This window comes from Quercus robur, chromosome 2, assembly GCF_932294415.1.
Source record: "Quercus robur chromosome 2, dhQueRobu3.1, whole genome shotgun sequence".
Lineage (NCBI taxonomy): Eukaryota > Viridiplantae > Streptophyta > Magnoliopsida > Fagales > Fagaceae > Quercus > Quercus robur.
Window position 1 is genome coordinate 89,292,703 of NC_065535.1, and position 20,299 is coordinate 89,313,001.

Here is a 20,299-nt window from a genome sequence, read left to right on the forward strand (position 1 = left end):
ATAAGAAAATAGGTCTAAAGATTTGTTTGGCAATTAAGCTATATTTTCATTTATTTAATCATGTATAACTTTTTAAAATCTCATATTTTTCTAATTGCCTTTTTATGTAGCTTGCTTTTTAAACAAAATACACCAATGAAACAAATTATAGCACACTTTTTCAACAAAAGAAAAAAAAATTATAACACATTTTAAAGTCTTTATGAGTTTAAATTTGATAAGAATGTAGTGTAAAAGACCTTATTTACACTCTCTAATACTCAAGGCGACTCCACATAGTGTCTAGGGTGGTCTTGTGACCACCCTAACCTGAAAAAAATAATAATTATTATGTATAAATTTTACAAATTTACGATTTTTTTATCCTTAAAAAAACTTTTTGACCACCCTTAATATTTTTTAGGCCCAACATAATTAAACTTTGGACAAAATTTGAAAATAAACTTAGTTGTAGACTAAGGCTACAACTCCATTCAATATTTTTTTATTGGATGAAAATTTTGACAAATCCACTATTTAATTACATTTTATTTTTATATTCTCGATACTTGCAAAATTTTAAGAAAATTAAAGATAAATTGCTATGTCATTAATCAAATGTTTAAATTCCGAGTTTTTGTAGTCTAAAATTATACATAAAAAATAAGTTTATAAATCGAATAATAAATATCATCTAATTGACATGAAATTTAACATATGTTTTAAGAACATAGAGAAGATGCAATTCAATGGTTAGATTTTCAAAATATGTAGTAATATTAAATTTTTTTTTTAGTGAGAGTTGTAGTTTTAGGCTATAAACAAACTTTGTCCTTAAACTTTGGTCTCCTTAACAATATATTGATCCTTACCAAAAAAAAAAAAAAGTTTAAGAAAAATTTTATTTAACTAAAATTTTGAGAGAAATGTAACTTACAATATTAATTGTGGGGATCGGCCTAAAATAATAGGTTGGGCCCTAGGCCCGTCCGGGGACACAGCCCATCCGAGGAGCTAGCGTGACTCAAGCAATCCTTATTCAAACCCACTGGGGCAAAGGAAACATGTCCGAGGAGTAATCTCTCCTCGGATACTGCAAAATTTGGAGCAAAAGTACATCCAAGCCACTACATCCCATTTTCTAAATACGTAAAAGGAAGGAAACCCGAAATATCTCAGCAAAGGCAGCCACCACTACATTAAATGCATTACAACCACTCTCCTGGCCGCATTAATATGGAGAAGACCCCTGAACAGTGCTACCTTGGCTATCGCAACTCACAAAGAACTGAGAGAGGTGTTTGATGGGACAGGTGCTCAAGTGGGGGATTGGATGATTGACAAGTGTAAAGTCCAAATGATTGGAAATGGCCTATATAATATGTAGAAGTCCCCCAAGAGAAGGGGACGAGAAAAAGAAAGGAAAACTGTAACATTAAGAGGGAATCCTATTACACTGATCTGTATCCATTAATCAAGTTTTTTAGCCCTATCATTCCTGGGGATCTTTCGACACAGTGGCATTTGCTCTTGCTCATGTATTTCCTTAACCCATGCAACAAACCGTTTAAACTTACTTAAACCTAGTTCTTAAACCCATACTCTACAAGAATTCATTGTGTTGGACTTTTTGGACCAAGACTTGAACGACAAGGACTGGGCCACCGAATTGTTCCTCTACATTAATAATGAGACTATCCTGTAACAATTTTAAAATAAGAAAAATCGTAGAAGGAAATTGTAAGATTTTATGTGTTTGCATGTTTTTTTTTAATTATTAAATTTTGTATAATTTAAGTTTCTTAATGATTATCCTCAAAAAAATTCTTAGAACCGCAATGCCAATACATTTATCTCACTTCAGCATTTTACTAATTTGTGAATATTGCATGCTACACACAATCTTTTCTACTTATTTCTCAATTTCAGAAAATCAAAAATTCCCATGAAATAAGAAACCTAGCTATTGTCAGAGACGCTGACAAGCGCAGAAGTCGTTGGAGACACTGCCGGAGTCTCAAAAGGACTTCAGAGTCGCTGCTTCGTGGTCTAGTTAATATACTCAACAATATTCATAGACTCATAAGTTGGTTTTCCACCGCTTTACCTTAGCCATGCTAGAGAGAGCCATGTCAAATCAAATGACGCCAATTGCGCGCATTGAACAACTGCTATGCAAGCAATGAGTGACTACTGCTAATTGTTTTATTGAATTTATTTTTGTGAATTTTACCCAAGGAATAGGTGGACAAAGTTGAAACTAAAAGCATCTCATATGAATTCGTTAAAGAAGATATTTTTAACAAAAGTAACAAATCAAGAAAAATACTGAAGGTCACAACCACCATCAGACGGTGGCTCTGGTGATTTTCCCAGACTCCGAAAATTTTTCTAGCGGCCTCTCCACTTGTTAGGGTCTATGGCAGTGGTTGGGTTTTCCATCTATTAACGGTTAGGAATTCATGAAATTGGGAATTCACATGAATCAGTGAAATGTTGGTCTAGCCTATTCATTAATCAGTGAAATGTTGATGTGGCATCTTGCTATTGAAGAGTATAAACCAAAGGTTTTACATTACTATGTGTTTATAAGATTAATCTCTTTATTTATCAAAAATTCTAAGACCACAACTTAGACCACAATTCTTGTTACAACTGTTTACTTGGTAAATTATGAGTGATGAAAAAAACATGTTGGGTTCATGTGAAAGTGACAAGTAGTCAGTTACAATTTGCCACGTAAGATATTGTCATGTTTTAAAAGTTTAAAACAATTGGCAAACCGTTAGTACAAATTTGTCTAGATAGAGATTTCTAAGTCTATAAGTATATTAGACAATGTTCAAAGTGCTGCAAGTTAAAATACAAGGAAGTTGTAGGTTTAGAAATTTGAAACATGCCAGGTTTGACCAATCAAGAAGAAGGCAGAAGGCTTGACCGATCGAGATGTGTTTTGTAGATTTTAATTTCGGCCCAAAAGCTCATTAAACTCATTAAGGGATTAGGGTTTCAGATCTAATTCTCCTATTATATAAAGGAAATCCTAAGACACGTTTTGTTATGACTTTGGAGATGCTCTTTTGAGATTTAAAAGGTACTATGTCTTCCCCTTTCAAAGTCACTACTAGAATTCCATCTACATATTATTGAAACCGGTAGATCTAAAGTTGCTACAACAAGATCATACATAGCTGATAATTTAAAGTTTTGAGTGGGATTTTAGAGTCACAAATGTGGGTGTTTATGTTCAACAAATTCAGATAGAAGAGTCTGTGGATTTAGAGTTGCACGTGGTCATGTGAGTAAGTACTACAAGAGGTAATTTTATATTTTAGGAAGAAAATATATTGTAAATGAATTTGTTGCTTATAATTTAAAGTTTTGAGTGGGATCTTAGAGTCACAAACGTGGATGTTTGTGTTCAACAAATTCAAATAGAAGAGTCCCTGAATTCGGAATTGCACGTGGTTGTGTGAGTAAGTACTACAAGAGGTAACTTTATATTTTAAGAAGAAAATCTATTGTAAATGAATTTGTTGCATTGAGGATAGATTAGGTTAAATCCCCAGATTTTTTATCTTGAAACTGTTGGTTTCATTGGTTTTCTTGGCTCATCATATCGCCTGTGTTATGTTCTTCTCCACTTTATGTGATATGATTATTTGTGTTTAACCTAGATTTGAATAATAAACCTAAGTTTCAACTTGGTTAATTAATTAGGTTAAACCATCTGAGTGTTCAGGGGTCTAAACAAACTAATAGATAGTTATGGTAAAAATTGTGGTATTCTATGTGGCACTAGAATTACTCTTTATTTAAAGTGTTTTTTTTCTTCAATTCAAGACTCAATCTCTAGCTAGACTAGTTCTAGTCTAGAATTCTTGCAAAAGTCTGCTATTGCCCTAGAACTTGTCTTTGTTTGTCTATGAAAATTTGGAATCAAGCTAGAATGGAAAGATAAATGGTGGATAGGATCCCTTATGCTCCTTGCCCTTGGAGTCTGGAAAGATAAATAGTGGCAAGGCAAAGGAAAGTAGGAAACAGCATGCAGAATCAATAAAAACTATATAAGGATGGCAATAATAGCTTCAATTAATGAATTATATATTGCCATATAATAATTATATTGTTTGTTGATATAGAGGCTTTATATATAAGTTGCTTCCATTTATTTATCAGATATCGAGATCACACAAAGATGAAGATCTTATTTCTTATCTTAAAATTGATGGTTACATATATGGCAGGCAAAAACAAATAGATAGCTTATTCTTTTGAGGGAGAAGCTACTTAAGAGCGGGTGCAACAACCCCTGCGACTAAGGCACACTTATTCCAGATTTGCACACTTCTTGGTCGTGTTATGGTTTCGTTGGATTTGTAGCCATGTTGAGTATTGACGATATTGTCAAATAACCTGTTGTGGCATGTTAAACCTAATCTTGCAAGCGAGTGACAACAATAATCACTAACTGGCTTAGAATTTTGCCAAAAGATATCCGAAAAGATTTCTTGCCCACAGTCTGGACTTAGTTTTTTTGAGCAAAGCATCAAAGAGTTAAAATCTTGTTCAGCAGCCACCACAAAAGCTAAGAGCATGGCCGCCACCACCACGACTGAGAAGTTGTTGAGCTTGGCCATGACGATTGTTTGTTTAAGGTTGAGAGTAATATATCTTAATTTCTTGTGTTGGTTGTGGAAATAATATTGTTAATTGTTGGGATGATATGAGATTCATGGAGAGTGAAGGTGTATTTATACTCGGAGGGTATGGGTACGTAATTAAAGTCATACTTAATTATACATTGGGGGGGTTTCCATTTTCAATATTTAGAAACTTCTCTCTTTTTATTTGCGTTAGAATTTATTCAATCAGTTATGAATGTTTCTATGGCTTTTTATTATTTGTGCCCGTTAAGTGAAATTAAGAAAATATTTTTTATTTTTTGAATAATGCACGTACTATAGGAAAGAAAATGTCCAAGAGAAGAAAAAAAAAAATATTAAAAGAAGAAGAAGAAGAAAAAGTAATACACAACTTTTTTTCATTATCTTTTTAGCTTACTATTAATATTGTGATTGAAGAGTAACGTATATAAAAAAGGAAAAAATTATACTCAATGAAAGAGATGTCAAAATGATGACCAACCATAGGAAAAGTTATTAATAATGTTGCTTTTTTTTTTTTTTTTTTTGTTGTTGGTGATTTTCTTTCTTTTTGCACATGAAGTTTAACATTCTCATTAGAGCATCAACATTGGTGGAGGCATTTTGCTAAAATGCTAAATTTGCCATCAAAATCAGGGTTGTCCAAGATCACTTGTGGACCCGACCCTCTCGCCATTTCGATCTACCCGATTTGAAAACTACCCGATTCGACTACTGTGACAGGTCGGCCATGGTTTCTGAAGTACCTAACCTGATTTCGAAGAGTCAGTTGGCAGGTCCTTACATCTAAACCCGATTTTGACTGATTGACTAATTCTATCACCAAAAGGTCGCCGATCTCCATTGTCTGAGGAATTTCTTACTCAGATCTCGCCAGATTCAGTGAGATCTCTTCGAGATCCGCTAGATTTGGCAAGATCTCGCCAAACACGGCCGATTTTTGGCTAGATTCACCAAATTTTAGGCTAGATCTTGCGAGTTTTGGCCATATCTGATTCTGATCGAGACCCGACTACCTTCTGAAAAAGAACTGTCCAATCTGACCTAACTTTGTGACCGGTAGGTGGTGAGTTTGGAAATATGGCATCCAACTTGGTCGGGTCGGTTGAGGGTTGGGCATAAACTCGACCTGGACCGACCTGTGGTCACCCCAAATCAAAATATAGCAAAGTGGGCTATATTTATTTATTTTAATTATTTTTTTCTGTCTTCCTCCACTCCTTGCTGGCCCAACTACTCTGCCTAAATGCCGACCTATCTTTCTTCCTCCACTCATTGTCGATCCAAGTCCCAAGCCCCAAACCGACCCATCTTTGCCTCTATCGTTGACCCATCTCGCCCTCTCTTCTCTCTTTGGAGTTTTGTTTGGTTTTGGGTTAGGGATTAATTTTGGGTGCCACCAATTGTGACAAAGTTTGCTCGCCCATTTATAGGTGAGTTATCTCTGTCTTCTTCATGTAATGCTTAGGGTTTTTGATTTTGGGTTTTTGCTTCTAGTCTACTAGAATTGGAATCATAAATGTGAGATGATATATATATATATATATATATATTTATATATCAGATATACATTCCAAATTGAAAGATCAATGTGGGAAATACTCATGACTTAGCATAGAATTTGAAGGCTTGTCTTTCCCTAACATTCGTATCTCAAAATATAAAGCTGTCAAACATGAGAGTTTAGTTTATGAAGGAAGAAATTAAAATTTTTTTTTTCATTTCTTATAATGTCATACATACTCTTGCATTTGCATTTCAACACTTTCTTGATTGTAAGGAAGTGTATGTTTGCTATTTCTAAATTTTTACTGTAAATGTCAGTTGGGAATTTTCTGTGTATAGGGAAGTTTATAGTCATTGATTCTAATTTATTATAATAAATGTCATGTTGGAATTGTTCTGGGAACTGTTCTGTTTACAGGGAAGTATATGTTTTTTGTTTCTAATTTATTGGTGTAAATGTTAGTTTGAGAATTTTCTGTGTGCATGGAAGTTTATATTTGTTGTTTCTAATTTATTACAGTAAATGTCTTTACTTTTAGTCTGCCTAGAAGTATATATTGTTGTTTCTAATTTATGGAGTCACAAGGAGACTTGCCATATTACACTGGTATCATAAACATGAATATTGATATTGACTCACCACTTTTGGGTATATCTCAAAATAATCCAATGTCCTTTTCTAATTCCCCAATTCAAGTTAAGCATGACTCTTCTAAGAAAGCAAAACGGGGTAGTGTTGATGCCATACACAGTAATGAGCAAACACAAAATACATTTTGTCAAAAAGTTTGGGAATACTTCAAGGAGCACAATACTTTCGGTACCACGTATACTGCTATTTCCCTAATAAGTCATTGGAGAACGATTAACAAGGAGACAAATAGGTTTTGTGGGTGTATGGCTAAAGTTAATGCAATTTATCAAAGTGGTACGACTAAACAAGATAAGATATAAATTATATTGAAATAGTGTTAACATACCCATTCACCAATAGTTTGAAAATACTAATCACGTTATATTTCTTTTAATTTTTTTAGATTGCCAACACGAAGGCTTTGTATAAAAACAACCATGATAAAGCCTTTCAATTTGAATATTGTTGCCATATAATAATTATATTGTTTGTTGATATATATAAGTTACTTCCATTTATTTATAAGATATCGAGATCACGCAAAGATGAAGATCTTATTTCTTATCTTAAAATTGATGGTTACATATATGGCAGGCAAAAACAAATAGATAGCTTATCTTTGAGGGAGAAGCTACTTAAGAGCGGGTGTAACAACCCCTGCGACTAAAGCACACTTATTCCAGATTTGCACACTTCTTGGTCGTGTTATGGTTTCGTTGGATTTGTAGCCATGTTGGGTATTGACGATATTGTCAAATAACCTGTTGTGGCATGTTAAACCTAATCTTGCAAGCGAGTGACAACAATAATCACTGACTGGCTTAGAATTTTGCCAAAAGATATCCGAAAAGATTTCTTGCCCACAGTCTGGACTTAGTTTTTTTGAGCAAAGCATCAAAGAGTTAAAATCTTGTTCAGCAGCCACCACAAAAGCTAAGAGCATGGCCGCCACCACCACGACTGAGAAGTTGTTGAGCCTAGCCATGACAACTGTTTGTTCAAGGCTGAGAGTAATATATATTAATTTCTTATGTTGGTTGTGGAAATAATATTGTTAATTGTTGGGATGATATGAGATTCATGGAGAGTGAAGGTGTATTTATACTCGGAGGGTATGGGTACGTAATTAACGTCATACTTAATTATACATTGGGGGGTTTCCACTTTCAATATGTAGAAACTTCTCTCTTTTTATTTGCATTTGAATTTATTCAATCAGTTATCAATCTTTAATGGAGCTTTGAAGTTTCGAGTTTCGTTCTATGGCTTTTTATTATTTATGCCAGTTAAGTGAAATTAAGAAAATATATATTTTTTTGAATAATGCATGTACTGTACGAAAGAGAATATCCAAGAGAAGAAAAAAAAAAGAAAAAAAAAAGAAAGAAGAAAAGTAATACACACAAATTTTTTTCATAATCTTTTTAGTTTACTATTAATATTGTGATTGAAGAGTAGTGTATATAAAAATGGAAAAATTCTACTCTATGAAAGAGATGTCAAAGTGATGACCAACCATAAGAAAAGTTCTTAATTTTGTTGTGATTTTCTTTCTTTTAATCTAGACAATTAAATCATTAAAGAATGACTAAGATTTAAGTAAATCTATTTAGTAGAGTACTCTAAGAAATATAGAGGATCTGAATCCAAATTACACTCCCGAGAATAAGTATCTAACAAAACTCGCAATTTCTTCCATTATTAGGATTTAACAAATCTCCTTATTTTGTTAGGGTACCATCGTGAATTAGAGATTTGATTTAATGATTGATGTTTCTTTTTTTACTTTTCCTATTATCAGAAAATGATCATTACATTATGCATTGTTGTTTTAGGATGAAACAGTGAGTGTGGAAAGTTTTAGGTACAAGATATTACTATAAAGCATTGAGTAGTGTTTAACCCTTATGGTCACTCTATTAGCTAAAAGAGTCCTGTAGAAAAATGAGAATCTCCAATGGGACTAACCTATGGGGTTGGCTATAGGTATTCCAATGAGAATCTCCAACTTTGAAAATTCGTTCTATGTCATGTTCTTGCATTATGAGGTCAACCACAGCTACTCTGATGACTAACTCATGTAATAATTTTAGGAAAATTTCAATATATAAATTGCATGTAAGTATTTCAATGTACAATATGTATATAGTTTTTTAAGGTTCTTTTTGCTATTTATAATTTTACAAGTCACCTCCTTATGGGTATTATAGAAATTTCCAGTTACCTTAAATTAAAAGCGGAGTATTGACACCCTTTTTCTTTTGGGAACCCCAAAATGGAGTGGGTGAGATAACATCTCTTCCATGGTCTTTCAAATAAGTCCGAATTTAATAAAGATGTGGTATAAAATTTATGCTCTATACCATCCAATAAGAGCTTTTCAAATCAATTTTTTACAAAATAAGGAATAGGAAGTGGCACACACAATACTTTCAAATTACAATCTATCTACGCTTATAGATTAGACCACCATCTTCTTAAGCTTTGTCATTGCTGGTATTTGCCATAGTTCCTAGCAGTGGTTAGCACACCCACCTCTCTCTCTCAAAACCACCCAAACCATCATCTTTCAAGTTTCAAACCCCCAAATCACACCATTATCTATACCCATTTCAAAAACCACTTGGATTGAAGAGAGAGATAGAAGGAGTTTATGGGTGGGGGGGGGAGGTCGGTAATGGTGGCAAAGATGGAGGGGATGAAGAGGGAATGACCAAATTTGAGAGGGAGAAGGTGGCCGAGGTGGAAATGGAAGTGGAAAGGAGTAGAGGGAGAGAGCATGGAAGAGTGTAGGGTATTGATGAGAGATTATTGGGTATGACACTTTCTATTATTTATTTTGTGAAATGCTGATATGACATGTTGGGATTGTAGGGGTTTTACACTAGATTTTTATAGAATCTAAACTCTTTTTGAATTATGATGCTAATCAATGGTTAAGTCGCATTAAATTAATGACATTTCATGGTAGTTGAAACCAATTTGACTAAAAAATAATTAGTTATGTGAATATTGGGTGATATTTTAATGTTGAGAATTTCAATTTATCTTTTAGGGTTTTATTTTAACACATGTATAAATCATTTTCTGATTTTTTAAAGTCAAAACTACACTTATGATTCACATGAAAGGCTTCTGAGTAGCTTAGCAATCACCACCCCGTTTTTTAAAGGATCAATAGCTAGACAAACCTAAAGTATAATTTATCCTTCTTTTTTTTCTACTTTCGAAAGGTTATTATAATGTTTTTTTTTCCTGATTAAAAATCTTGCTTCTTTATTTCTTTTTTATTTTCAGACCTTTTTTTTTTTTTAATTTTTGCTTTTATATGTTCTGATATTAATAAAATAGAAAAGATTTTCTTCCCTTTTTTCAAAATGAAGTTTGACATTAAAAAAAAAAAGTTTAATAGTTATGATATAACTATAAAACAAATACATAATAAATAAAATTCATTACAAAAGGAAATAAAAAGAAAAGAAAAAAATCAATTTTTTTTTTATAATGGATAAGAAAAAAAGGTGAAGATTATTTTTTGAAAGAAGAAGGGGCAGATATGGTAACAAAATGAGAGGTTTTGGAATTTTTAGTAGGGCAAGGGGGCTGGTTTCGCCTTTGCAACTATTTAAGTTCCTTATCAAATATTTGTTATTTAATTTATATAAGATAATTCCACGATATATATAGTGGATAATCACAATCTGATCACAATTTAGTGCACAAACTTTTAATTATTACATTAATTTGATCTCAAAATTTTGAAATAAAATGAAATTATTAATGTTTCGTTCAAAAAAAAAAAAAATAGTGATGATACAAAGATGAAGATATTATTAATTTTTATAGAAAATTGATGGTTACATGGTGGGCAAAAACAAATAGAGATAGCTTTATTCTTTTTTCTTTTTTTTTGGGGGGGTGGGGGGGAAGCTGCTTAAGCAGCAGGTGGAACAGGCCCTGCAACTAAAGAACACTTATTCCAGATTTGCACACTTCTTGGACGTGTTATTGTTTCATTGGATTTGTAGCCAGGTTGACTATCGACGATATTGTCAAACAACTTATTGTGGCATGTTAAACCTATTCTTGCAAGCGAGTAACAACAATAATCGCTGACTGGCTTAGAACTGTGCCCAAAGATATTCATAAAGATTTCTTCCCCACAGTTTGGTTTTAGTTTGTTTGAGCAAATTATCAAAGAGTTAAAATCTTGTTTAGCAACCACCACAAAAGCTAAGAGCATGGCCGCCACCACCATGACTGAGAAGCTGTTGAGCCTTGCCATGACGATTGTTTGTTTAAGGTTAATTGGTATATGTTTCTTGAGTAAGTTTAGGAAATAATATTGTTGATGGGATGATATGAGACTCATGGAGAGTAAAGGTGTATTTATACACGGAGGGTACGTAAGGTTATACTTAATACATTGGGGGGTTTTCAATTTTCAATGTTTAATTAGAAACTTCTCTCTTCATTTGCTTTAGACTTCATTCAATCAGTTATCAATGTTCAATGGTGGTTTGAACTTTTGTTCTATGGATTTTTATTATTACTTTATTAGAGCCCGTTACGTGAGTCAAGGAAATATTTATTTTTTATTTTTATTTATAAAGAATGCTCGTATTGTACAAAAGAGAGTGTCCACGTGAACAAAAAAAGAAAAAGTACTAATATACAGTTGCACACAACTTTTTTTATATTCTTTTTGATGCTTACTAATAATAATATTGTGAATATATATATTATATAAATTTAAAAAGAAAAATTCTACTCTATGTAAGAGACATCAATGTGATGATCAACCATAAGAAAAATCCTTACGCTCAATGATTGTAAATTTTTTCCTTTTTCTTTTTTTTTTTTGGTGATTAGTCTTTGAAAAAGGTATATATTCAAACCTGGGGCATAGGTGAGTGAATACAAGTCATAGCAGTAACTTCCGAGGCTAGGAACCAATTTTTATTTCACATTATAGGTCCATTATTCAGGCTTAATTTTAATCTATGGATTGCAGGGAATTCTATATATAATTCATGCCAAATTACACTCGAGAGAATAAGTACCTAACAAAAACTCACAATTTCTTCCATTAATTAGTAGGATTTAACAAACTTTTTTTTGGGGCAGCATCGTCGGTGAGAGGTTTGAATAATGATTCATGTTTCTTTAAGGTACTTTTCCTAATGTCAGCAAATGTTCATTTCTTTATGTAATGTTGTGTTAGGATGAAACAGTAAGTGGAAAATTTTAGGTAAAGGGAATCACTATAATACTCTTTAGTGGCTTTGAAACCTTATGGTCACTCTATTAGCTAAAAGAGTCCTGTAGAAAAATGAGGATCTCCATTGGGACTAGCCAATAGGGTTGGCCATAGGTACTCCAATGCAAATCTCCAACTTTGAAGATTCGTTCTATGTCAAATTCTTGCATTATGAGATACCTACTACTATATTTGGGACTAACTAATGGGGTTAGACTTAGGTACTTTGATGACTAAATCATGTGTTAGGTTCTAAATATTTAGGATAAATATTTAGATTCTTAATTTATGTATGTTGGCAAACTGAGAACAAAAAAAATGTCTGGATTAAGTGTTAGACATTGCTCAAGATTCTTCAAGTCAACTTTCAAGAATTGTTAAGCTGTAGAAAGAAGGGTTCAGATTTTGTAAAGCTCGACTGATCGAAAGAAAGGTTTGACCTCGAAAATCAAGCCCAAACCCGCGAAAACGTTTAGGGTTTCAGTCCAACACTACTAGGTATAAAAGGAAAACCATAATCATGTTTTAGAAGTTCTTGGAAGACTTGTGAGTTACTTTTGTGAGGTTTTTGTAACATTCTAACTCAACAAGCATCTACCAAAATGAGATCTACAATCAAGAACTAGTGGAAACAAGTTTCTGCATAAAGATCTACTATTGATGGTGATCTAAAATCTTTGAGTGAAATCTCAAAATCACAAATGTGGGAGTTTGTGATCAGCAAATTCAAGATAGAAGAGTCCATGGAGTCGGAGCTGACTGTGGTCGTGTTAGTAAGTTCTACAAAAGGTAGCTTTAGATTTAGGGTTTAAATCTATTGTAAACTTTCAATCTATCGTAGTGGATTTGTTTACCTTAAGGATAGCTAAGTTAAATCTTCCCTAGGTTTTTACCTTAAAACGGTTGGTTTCATTGGTTTTCTTGGGTCTTCATATTACTGTCTTCTTTAATTTTTTGCACCAAGTAATATGTTTGCATGTGTTTAAACTATATCTCATAATTAACCTAAGTAACTACTTAGCTAATTCATTAGGTTAAACTAATTTGTTCCAAAAGGGGTCTAAACATAACAAACAAGTGGTTGAAACCAATTTGACTCTAAAAAAAAAAAGTGGTTGAAACCAATTTGACTAAAAAATAATAATTCATATAAATATTGGGTACTGATATTTTAATGTTCAGAATTCTACAAAAACTAACATATTCATTCTATTAAATTTATTTTTTAAGGTTTTAATTTAACGCATGTATATGTCATTTAACGCACGTATATGTCATTTATTTTCATGAAGAAAATAAACTATTCTATATATAAAAACCTTTTTTTGAGTCTTTCTATATATAAAAACTTGAGTTTCCTTTTATAATTTTTGTTTCACTTTTGAAAGATAATATTAATGTTTTTTTTTTTTTTTTTCAGGCTTTATTTTGCTTTATATGATTTGATATTAACAAAATTGAAAATATTTTCTTTCCTTTTTTCAAAATGAAGTTTAACATTAATTTTTTTTTATTAGTTATGATATAACTATAAAAATAAATGCATAATAAAGAAAATTTATTACAAAAGGAAATAAAAAGAAAAGAAAAAAAATCAAAATTTTATATTGGAGAAGAAAAGGGGGGGAAGATGTTTTTTGAATGAAGAAGGGGGCAGATATAATAACAAAATGGGAGGTTTTGGAATTTTTAGTGGAGCAAGGGAGTGACCCCCTGGCTTCGCCTTTGCTACTATGTAAGCTCCTTATCAAATATTTGTTAATTTATATATAGGATAATTCAGCTAGAGAGAGAGAGAGAGAGAGAGAGAGAGAGAGATCACAATCTCCTCCTCGTTGCTTAATTAGATCACAATTTTGTGCACAAACTTTTAATTACTACATTAATTTGATCTCTCAATTTTGAAATAAAATGAAAATATTAATGTTTCGTCCAAATTTAAAAAAAAACTGTGATCATGCAAAGATGAAGACATTATTAATTTCTATAGAAAATTGATGGTTACATGGTGGGCAAAAACAAATAGATAGCTTTATTCTTTTGGGGGAAGCTACTTAAGCAGTAGGTGGAACAGGCCCAGCAACTAAAGAACACTTATTCCAGATTTGCACACTTCTTGGTCGTGTTATGGTTACGTTGGATTTGTAGCCAGGTTGAGTATTGACGATATTGTCAAACAACATGTTGTGGCATGTTAAACCTATTCTTGCAAGAGAGTGACAACAATTATCACTGACAGGCTTAGAACTGTGCCCAAAGATATTCATAAAGATTTCTTCCCCACAGTCTGGACCTAGTTTGGTTGAGCAAGTCCTCAAAGCGTCAAAATCTTGTTCAGCAGCCACCACAAAAGCTAAGAGCATGGCCGCCACCACCACAACTGAGAAGCTGTTGAGCCTTGCCATGACAGTTTTTTGTTTAAGGTTAAATGGTATATGTTTCTTGTGTAGGTTGTGGAAATAATATTGTTGTTGGGATGATATGAGACTCATGAAGAGTAAAGGTTTATTTATACACGGAGTGTACGGTAAGGTTATACTTAATACATTGGGGGGTTTTCAATTTTCAATGTTTAATTAGAAACTTCTCTCTTCATTTGCTTTAGAATTTATTCAGTCAGTTATCAATGTCCAATGGTGCTTTGAAAATTTGTTAAATGAATTTTTATTATTACTTTATTAGAGCCCGTTATGTGAATCAAGAAAATATTTATTTTTTATTTTTAAAGAATGCACGTATTGTACAAAAGAGTGTGTCCAAGTGAACAAAAAAAAAGTACTAATATTCAGTTGCACACAACTTTTTTTATATACTTTTTGATGCTTAATAATAATATTGTGAATATATATATATATATATATATATATAAAAGTGTGTGTATAAAAATTTAAAGGAAAAATTCTACTCTATGAAAGAGACATCAATGTGATGATCAACCATAAGAAAAATTCTTAATAATTACGCTCAATGATTGTAAATTATTTATTTATTTATTTTTTAATGGTGATTAGTCTTTGAAAAAGGTATATATTCAAACCTGGGGCATAAGTGAGTGAATACAAGTCATAGCAGTGACTTCCGAGGCTAGGAACCAATTTTTATTTCGCATTATAGGTCCATTATTCAGGCTTAATTTTAATCTATGGATTGCAGGGAATTCTATATATAATTCATGCCAAATTACACTCGAGAGAATAAGTACCTAACAAAAGGGCTGGCATAGGTACTCCAATGCAAATCTCCAACTTTGAAGATTCGTTCTATGTCATATTCTTGCATTATGAGATACCTACTAACTATATTTGGGACTAACTAATGGGGTAAGATTTAGGTACTCCGATGACTAAATCATGTGTTAGGTTCTAAATATTTAGGATAAATGTTTAGATTCTTAATTTATGTATGTTGGCAAACCGAGAACAAGATTGTTCAAGTCAAGTTTCAAGAACTGTCAAGTTGCAGAAAGAAGAGTTCAGATTTTGTGAAACTTGATCGATCGAAAGAAAGGTTCGACTGCGTAAATCAGGCCCAAGCTCGAGAAAATGTTTAGGGTTTCAGTCCAACATTACTAGGTATAAAAGGAAAACCATAATCACGGTTTTAGAAGCTCTTGGAAGACTTGTGAGTTACTCCTGTGAGATCTGCAAGGTTTCTTTAACCTACTAACTCTATAAGCATCTATCGGAATGAGATCTACAATCAAGAACTAGTGGAAACAAATTGCTGTATAAAGATCTACTACTGAAGGTGATCTGAAACCTTTGAGTGAGATCTCAAAGTTACAAATGTGGGAGTTTGTGATCAGTAAATTCAAGATAGAAGAGTTCGTGGAATTAGAGTTGCACGTGGTCGTGTTAGTAAGTTCTACAAGAGGTAATTTTAGATTTAGGGTTTAAATTTATTGTAAACTTCCATTCTATTATAGTAGATTTGATTACCTTGATGCTAGTTAGGTTAAATCCTCCCTAGGTTCTTACCTTAAAATGGTTGGTTTCATTCGTTTTCTTGAGTTATCATATTACTGTCTTCTTTAATTTTCCGCACCAAGTAATATGTTTGCATGTGTTTAACCTAGATCTCATAATTAACCTGAGTAACTACTTATTCAGCAAAAAAAAGAAAGAAAAACCTAAGTAACTACTTGGCTAATTCATTAGGTTAAACTAATCGATCTGTTCCAAAAGGGGTCTATACAAAACAAACAAGTGGTTGAAACCAATTTGACTAAAAAATAATAATTCATATAAATATTGGGTACTGATATTTTAATGTTGAGAATTCCACAAAAACTAACATATTCATTCTATTAAATTTATTTTTAAGGTTTTAATTTAACGCATGTATATGTCATTTATTGATTTTTTAAAGTCAAAGATCAACTCACAATTAGCATAGCATCCCTCCCCCTCTTTTTAGGAGTAGTTAGACAGACTTTTAAGTATAACTCATGAGATGTATGATGTTCAAGTAAATACTTATAGGTTATAAAATGATTAAATTTGTTACCTATTAAAACTATATTGTGAACACACACACATATATATCTATATATATATGCACTTAAATTTCATAGTTTTCTTTTTTTTTTAAACAATATTAACTTTAGAGTTTTTTTTTTTAATTATATATATATATATATATATATATATATGTAAGTATCTATATATTTATACTATTATTTAAGAAACTTCCTTTGTTTAGACTCTAACTTTTGGATGTCACAAAATACCGGAAAATGTTTTTCTCGAAACTAGTTTGGAGAGAAACTTTTTAAACTATTCCTATATCCTTCATTTTATTTGATGTTAATTTAGAAAATCTAACCATTGTGTTTCATTTTTTTTTTTTTTTTAATGTTATTAACATGAATGTCAAATTTCACTCAAAAAGGATATTATTTACTATTCGATTAATAAATTTTTTTATACATAATTTTAGACCATAAAAACTTGAAATTTATTCATTTAATTGATGAAATAGCTATTATTTTTTGTGTTGGATTATTTAGATCCCTATATACTCAGATAGTTTAATCTAATTAAATACCGAGTTAATATTTAGTTCATTTAAACAGATTTAGGTTAAACACAAACAATCATATTACTTAATGTAGAAAAGTAAAGAAGATAAGCAATATGATCACCTAGGAAAACTAATGAAATAGTCTAGTTTTAAGGTAAAAAATCTGGGGAGGATTTAACCTAAATAATCCACAAGGCAACAAATTCACTAAATAGATTGGAAGTTTTACAATGAATATTTCCCTAAATCTAAAGCTCCCACTTGTATTACTTACTCACGTTATCACATGCAGCTCCAAATTCACGGACTCTTCTATCTGAATTTGTCGCACACAATCACCCTCATTTGTGACTTTGAGAGTTCCACTCAAAGATTTCAACACAAACACTCCAGTTTGTGATTTCATTAAGACCACCCTTGAAGGTTTAAATCTCTAGCACCTTTTTTTTTTTTTTAATAAAATAGAAAATATTTTCTTTCCTTTTTTCAAAATGAAGTTTAACATTAAAAAAAAGTTTATTAGTTATGATATAACTATAAAAGTAAATGCATAATAAAGAAAATTCATTACAAAAGAAAATAAAAAGAAAAGAAAAAATCAAAATTTTGAATTGGATAAGAAAAAGGGGGAAGATTTTTTTTTTGAATGAAGAAGGGGCCGGGGTAGATATAATTACAAAATGGGAGGTTTTGGAATTTTTAGTGGAGTAAGGGAGTGACCCCCTGGCTTCACCTTTGCTACTATGTAAGTTCCTTATCAAATATTTGCTACTTAATTCATATAGGATAATTCAATTATATATATATATATATATATATCTAGAGAGAGAGAGAGAGAGAGAGAGAGAGAGAGAGAGAGAGTAGTCACAATCTCCTCCTCATCGCTTAATTTGATCACAATTTTGTGCACAAATTTTTAATTACTACATTAATTTGATCTCTCAATTTTGAAATAAAATGAAAATTTTAATGTTTCGTTCAAATTAAAAAAAAAAAAAAAAACAGTGATCATGCAAAGATGAAGACATTATTAATTTCTATAGAAAATTGTTAGTTACATGGTGGGCAAAAACAAATAGATAGCTTTATTCTTTTGGGGGGAAGCTACTTAAGCAGCAGGTGGAACAGGCCCAGCAACTAAAGAACACTTATTCCAGATTTGCACACTTCTTGGTCGTGTTATGGTTACATTGGATTTGTAGCCAGGTTGAGTATTGACGATATTGTCAAACAACATGTTGTAGCATGTTAAACCTATTCTTGCAAGAGAGTGACAACAATTATCACTGACAGGCTTAGAACTGTGCCCAAAGATATTCATAAAGATTTCTTCTCCACAGTCTGGACTTAGTTTGGTTGAGCAAATCCTCAAAGAGTTAAAATCTTGTTCAGCAGCCACCACAAAAGCTAAGAGCATGGCCGCCACCACCACGACTGAGAAGCTGTTGAGCCTTGCCATGACGATTGTTTGTTCAAGGTTAAATGGTATATGTTTCTTGTGTAGGTTGTGGAAATAATATTGTTGTTGGGATGATATGAGACTCATGAAGAGTAAAGGTGTATTTATACACGGAGGGTACATAAGGTTATACTTAATAAATTGGGGGTTTTCAATTTGAGATTAAATTCAATAAGGATGGGGTATAAACCCTTTGATTTACATCAGCCAATAAAGACCTGCCACATCAGACTTTTACTTAAACTCATTGTAAAATCAATACATCCTAATACACCTAATAGCATCTCAAAAAACAAAACAAAAAACCCTATTTCATGTTTTCCCTAAAATCTCATAAGCTCTTGCATCTCCAAGACACAATTCTTGCCTGATTGTGTACGAGAAAAATTCTCAAAGACACAAAAATGAAATCAAGCATAATAGAAGACACAAAAGTAAGTTTGATAATAGTAGCAACTAAGTAGTGTATGGCGTGGGTGGCTGTGAACTGCAAGATCTATCTTTGGTTGCAACAGTAATGGAATATTTACCTGCAATATTTACCTTCAAATAAATATCAATTGCTTTATAAAACCCATCATCAATGACAAGAGCATAATCAAGCAGTATCTCAATCATAGCAATGAATTTTTGTAGACTCAGATAAGGATATGGGGCAATTTCTTGGAGATGCACAATTCTCGCTTTATTATACACAAGTCTATAATATATCCTCCGTTTGATTTGGCCATTGCTATATTTTGATATCTTGTTGGAGCTCAGCAAGGTAGTACGATGGCAAACGGATTTCCGGCGAGGATTGTGGCTACTAATGAGGGAGTGAGATTTTAGGAAAAACGTGAAATAGGGTTTCTTATTTTGTTTTTTGAGTTGTTATTAGGAGGGCGTTTGGGCTGCGCATTTCTGCGTTTGCGTTTTCTCCAGTTCACGTTTTCTCCTTTTTTTTTTTTTTTTTTGGCCCGCATTTGTTGACTTTGGGGGACAAATTATACTGTTATGAACAGTGAATACACTATTCACGCACTGTGCTGACACTATTCACATATTAAAAAATATTAAAAATAGGTCCCACGGTACTATTTACACATTTAAAAATTATTTTGCTACAGTGTTTTCAGTTTTCAGTTTTTAGTTTTTAGTTTTCAGTTTCAGCAACAATAAGCTCAATCCAAACGGACCCTAGGTATCTTAGGATGTATTGATTTTACAATGAGTTTAAGTAAAAGTCTAATGTGGCATATCCTTATTGGTTGGTGTAAACCAAAAGGTTTACACCCCATCCTTATTGAATTTAATTTCTTTCAATTTTCAATGTTTAATTAGAAACTTCTCTCTTCATTTGCTTTAGAATTTATTCATTCAGTTATCAATGTTCAATGGTTCTTTGAAATTTTGTTCTATGGATTTTTATTATTACTTTATTAGAGCCCGTTACGTGAAGCAAGAAAATATTTATTTTTTATTTTTTATTTTTTATTTTTAAAGAATGCGCGTATTGTACAAAAGAGTGTCCCAGTGAACAAAAAAAAGTACTAATTAATATATAGTTGCACACAACTTTTTTTATAATCTTTTTTTTTTTTTGATTGTTTTTTTATAATCTTTTTGATGCTTACGAATAATATTGGGAGAATATACATATATATAAATTTAAAAGGAAAAATTCTACTCTATGAAAGAGTTGTCAATGTGATGATCAACCATAAGAAAAATACTTGGTGGGAAAGGTCGTAGTCCCATTTTGAAGTTGGGCCTGGTCTAAAGATTGGGCT

General features: G+C 32.0%; 2 protein-coding genes across 2 annotated transcripts; both read right to left on the reverse strand.

The window, feature by feature from the left end:
• Nucleotides 1-10,720: 10,720 nt before the first annotated feature.
• On the reverse strand, nt 10,721-11,071 carry LOC126705112 (protein DOWN-REGULATED IN DIF1 11-like). The gene has a single exon (XM_050404062.1). The coding sequence runs from the start codon at nt 11,069-11,071 to the stop codon at nt 10,721-10,723; it is 351 nt and encodes a 116-aa protein (XP_050260019.1).
• Nucleotides 11,072-14,100: 3,029 nt separating this feature from the next.
• LOC126705120 (protein DOWN-REGULATED IN DIF1 11-like) lies at nt 14,101-14,451 on the reverse strand. The gene has a single exon (XM_050404069.1). The coding sequence runs from the start codon at nt 14,449-14,451 to the stop codon at nt 14,101-14,103; it is 351 nt and encodes a 116-aa protein (XP_050260026.1).
• Nucleotides 14,452-20,299: the final 5,848 nt, after the last annotated feature.

Coding starts and splice junctions, on each gene's coding strand:
- LOC126705120 (XM_050404069.1), bottom strand. CDS start 14,451: ATGGCAAGGCTCAACAGCTTCTCAGTTGTGGTGGTGGCGGCCATGCTC.
- LOC126705112 (XM_050404062.1), bottom strand. CDS start 11,071: ATGGCAAGGCTCAACAGCTTCTCAGTCATGGTGGTGGCGGCCATGCTC.